This window comes from Capsicum annuum, unplaced genomic scaffold, assembly GCF_002878395.1.
Source record: "Capsicum annuum cultivar UCD-10X-F1 unplaced genomic scaffold, UCD10Xv1.1 ctg18716, whole genome shotgun sequence".
Lineage (NCBI taxonomy): Eukaryota > Viridiplantae > Streptophyta > Magnoliopsida > Solanales > Solanaceae > Capsicum > Capsicum annuum.
Window position 1 is genome coordinate 47 of NW_025824492.1, and position 3,277 is coordinate 3,323.

General features: G+C 35.1%; 1 protein-coding gene across 1 annotated transcript; it reads right to left on the minus strand.

The window, feature by feature from the left end:
- Positions 1–215: 215 nt before the first annotated feature.
- On the minus strand, positions 216–3,231 carry LOC124890481 (sister chromatid cohesion 1 protein 1-like; the record flags this gene model as incomplete). The annotated part of the gene is made up of 7 exons (XM_047402316.1): positions 2,966–3,231; positions 1,368–1,436; positions 1,220–1,278; positions 1,091–1,135; positions 948–967; positions 773–849; positions 216–387 (listed from the first exon to the last, which is right to left on the minus strand). Coding segments are annotated over exons 1-7 (495 nt in total), but the record flags the coding sequence as incomplete, so codon positions are not given.
- Positions 3,232–3,277: the final 46 nt, after the last annotated feature.

Below are 3,277 nucleotides of genomic sequence, written 5' to 3' on the forward strand. Positions count from 1 at the left end.
AGAGTAACCAAAAGAAAGAGATAGGAAATCAAACCACCTTATCATTGTTAACTTTCTATTGATTCAGCTTGCAATCTTTCTGAACAATGAAATACGACTTAATTCGATAATCTAAAGCAAGCTCAATAGTCTAATTAGATCAGTTCCAACTTCCAACAAAAAGATGTATTCTGCATTTTTCTGTAGGTTTTTTTGATCTTCGTTTTATTGTCTACTTTGAAGTTATTTCGTGGATTGAGGAGGTGGCAGTGCTTTCCATAATGTACCATTGCAAAATAGGAGGTTTGTTCGAAATCCATCATTGTGGCAGTGTCTGGATTTCGTAGCGTCTGTTCAATCTCAGGGAGCTCTTCCTCCTGATTCTCTGGCAGAGTAACAGATGCATGTCTGCAGGGATTAAAAAGAGGAATGATAAGCTTAAGTATCAACTTAGGAATAACAACAAAAGGAATCAGAAGTTCAACTTTTACTACCAGTTCATCACTAAAATACACTCTCTTTAATTACCAAAGTCCCCAGGTATAAAGGACTTGCAGCATAAGCTGGCCTTAAATAATCCATTGATGAAACTGACCCAAACATGGGGTGAAACAAACCATAATAAATCAAGTTAATAATTCAACTAATTGGTGGCATTTCATACTTTAGTTGTTAAATCTACTGAAGCACTATCGACATAACTGAAACTATTGGACAGTTACAAAACTTGGCCATCATAATCTCTGCTTCTCGGCAAATTACTGTGACGTCAAAGTGGAGATGAGTTACTCACTTGGCTTGAGATTTACCCTTGGGAAGCAACGTAGGATCAACAGTTGCTTTCACCTTCCAAGCTTCATTGATTTGAACCTGAAAATACCAATTAAAGGACAAAGAAGTGCTGAATTTAACGAAAACAAAGAAAAGAAAGAGATAAGCTGATATGGGTCGAAGATCGATGCTACTACCATGAGACGAGTCACATCCTCTGCATTAAAGAAAACAACAAAGACTAAAACAGTTGAAGAAACAAGGGGAATTTGGAGTAAAATTCGAGGAAGTTATCGTGAAATTCAAATATAAACGATGAAAAAGTCATGGCAATTCATACCGTAGAGGAGTTTCACTTTGCGTTCATAAACAATGACTACTCCACCTGAGATAGAACTAACTATTAGATATCTAAACAGAAGCAGCAACACAATTGCGAACAGAACAGCCATTTGTTTTCGAAGCATACCCATGAGAATTCCAGAGAGCCTCAGAGCCATTGGGACCGATGGATTTAATATTTGTTCACTGTGACAAAAGAAATTGCAGAATTTGATTACTAAAGTCAACAAGGAATGAAGTGCAGTTCCATGTAGTAATGGAAGAAAACGCCTCACCAGATGTTAATTATATTGAGTTTACTAAGCTTTTTCCTATTGAGTTTCGAGTGCAGAGTGGCCGCCATCCTTCAACAGCAAACACAAAGATCATCAATTTCAATTTAAGCATTCTTCGTAGCCAAATTGAACTGCGAAAACTTAACAAATACAAAAAATACTATGAAGGAGCTTAAACGAATACTGAACACTAGAAACAGAAAGCCAAAGAGGAATAGATGATCCGCTACATGAATTACAATATATGCAAATAAAAAACGTAGAAACTCAAATATGCAGCTTATCTTTATGCGTTGAACGAATATAGAAGTTGCAGTTGAAATTTTCGCCATATTTGGGGCACAGCTTTACATGCAAGAAGCTGGATCATTACATTCATAAACTATTTTAATCAAGCATTTCTAGAACAGAAACAGATCCTACTTGAACTGTGACTCGTAACACATAACTTGAAGTGTTTTTCGGATTACAAACTTACGGATGGAGGAGCACAAGAAAATACTAAAAATCAGTCGATACAGAGAGCAAAAGAGGAAAATAAGATCCACAGCAGAAATTATGATATATGAAAGCAAAAGCTCAAAGCATGTAGCCTATTTATATGTATTAAAACGAATTGAGGAAAGAAAAATCAAAATTGTAGTTAAAAATTTTCACCATAAACAATTTGAATTGAAGCATTTTTAGATCAGAAACGGATACAATTTAAACTGTGTCTACTGAATGCTGAAGCTTCAGAGATAAAGGACCTTCGGATTACAAAATAAAAGTGAAGGAGCTTCAGATAATACTGAAGCTCATTAGATAGAGAAGCAGAAACGGAAAAGAAGATCCACTACAGAAAGTGCGATATGTGAAAGTAAAAAACGCAGAAATTCGAAACCTGTAGCTTATCTATATGCATCAAAACGAATTTAGAAACCAAGAAAACTCAAAATAGTAGTTGTAGTTAATAAATCTCACCATAGTTGGCCAAACGGAGCTTTTCTAGCTAGAAGCTGGATCAATGAATTCATAAACAATCCGATTCTAAGCATTTTTCGAACAGAAACAGATCAAATTTGAAATATGAAACTTACATATAACTAAGCCGGAACTTCAAATTGCAAAAAATTGGATGAAGGAGCTTTAGAGAGCACTGAATATCATTAGATAAAAAAAAGTGAACGAAGACCTAGCGCAGGAATTGCAATATATGGAAGTAAAAACGCTGAAACTGTAGTGAAATAGAAGCTGTAGTTAAAAAATTTCACCATATTTGAAGCGGAGCTTTACGAGCAACAAGCTGGATAATACATTCATAGACAAATTGATTCTAAACGTTTTTCAAACACGAATAGATCCAATTTGAACTATGATAACTCAACATAAAATCAACTGGAACTTCAAATTAAAAAAAAAAAATCGTATAAAGGAGCTTCAAAGAACAGTGAATATCATTAGACAGCGAGCAAAGACGGAAACGAAGATCTAGAACAGGAACTTAGAATATATGAAGTAAAAATGCACAAACTCAAAAATTTGTAGCTTAACAATAAGAATTTAACGATTACAAAAATGAAAAAATGGAATAACAAGTAGAAATTCATAATTTTCACCATATTTGGCCGAGTGGAGCTTTACGAGCAAGAAGCTGATGAGAGTAGAACATTTTGCCGTCGTGAAAAAGGAGATTTCAGTAGTGAAATTGCAGAGAATTTTGAAGTGAGAAAGTTTTGTATATATAGGTGGAGAGAGAGAGAATGATCACATGCAAAGTGAAAAAGGTAAATAGCGTGTGTTTAGTGCCTGTGCGTCTGCAATGCGTAACCGTATTGTGTATACACCCGCCATATATAACAGATGGGATTTTGCATTTTGCAGAGCCTAGTGTGGGCCCCATCCTTAGAAGAATATGAATGTTTCATGGA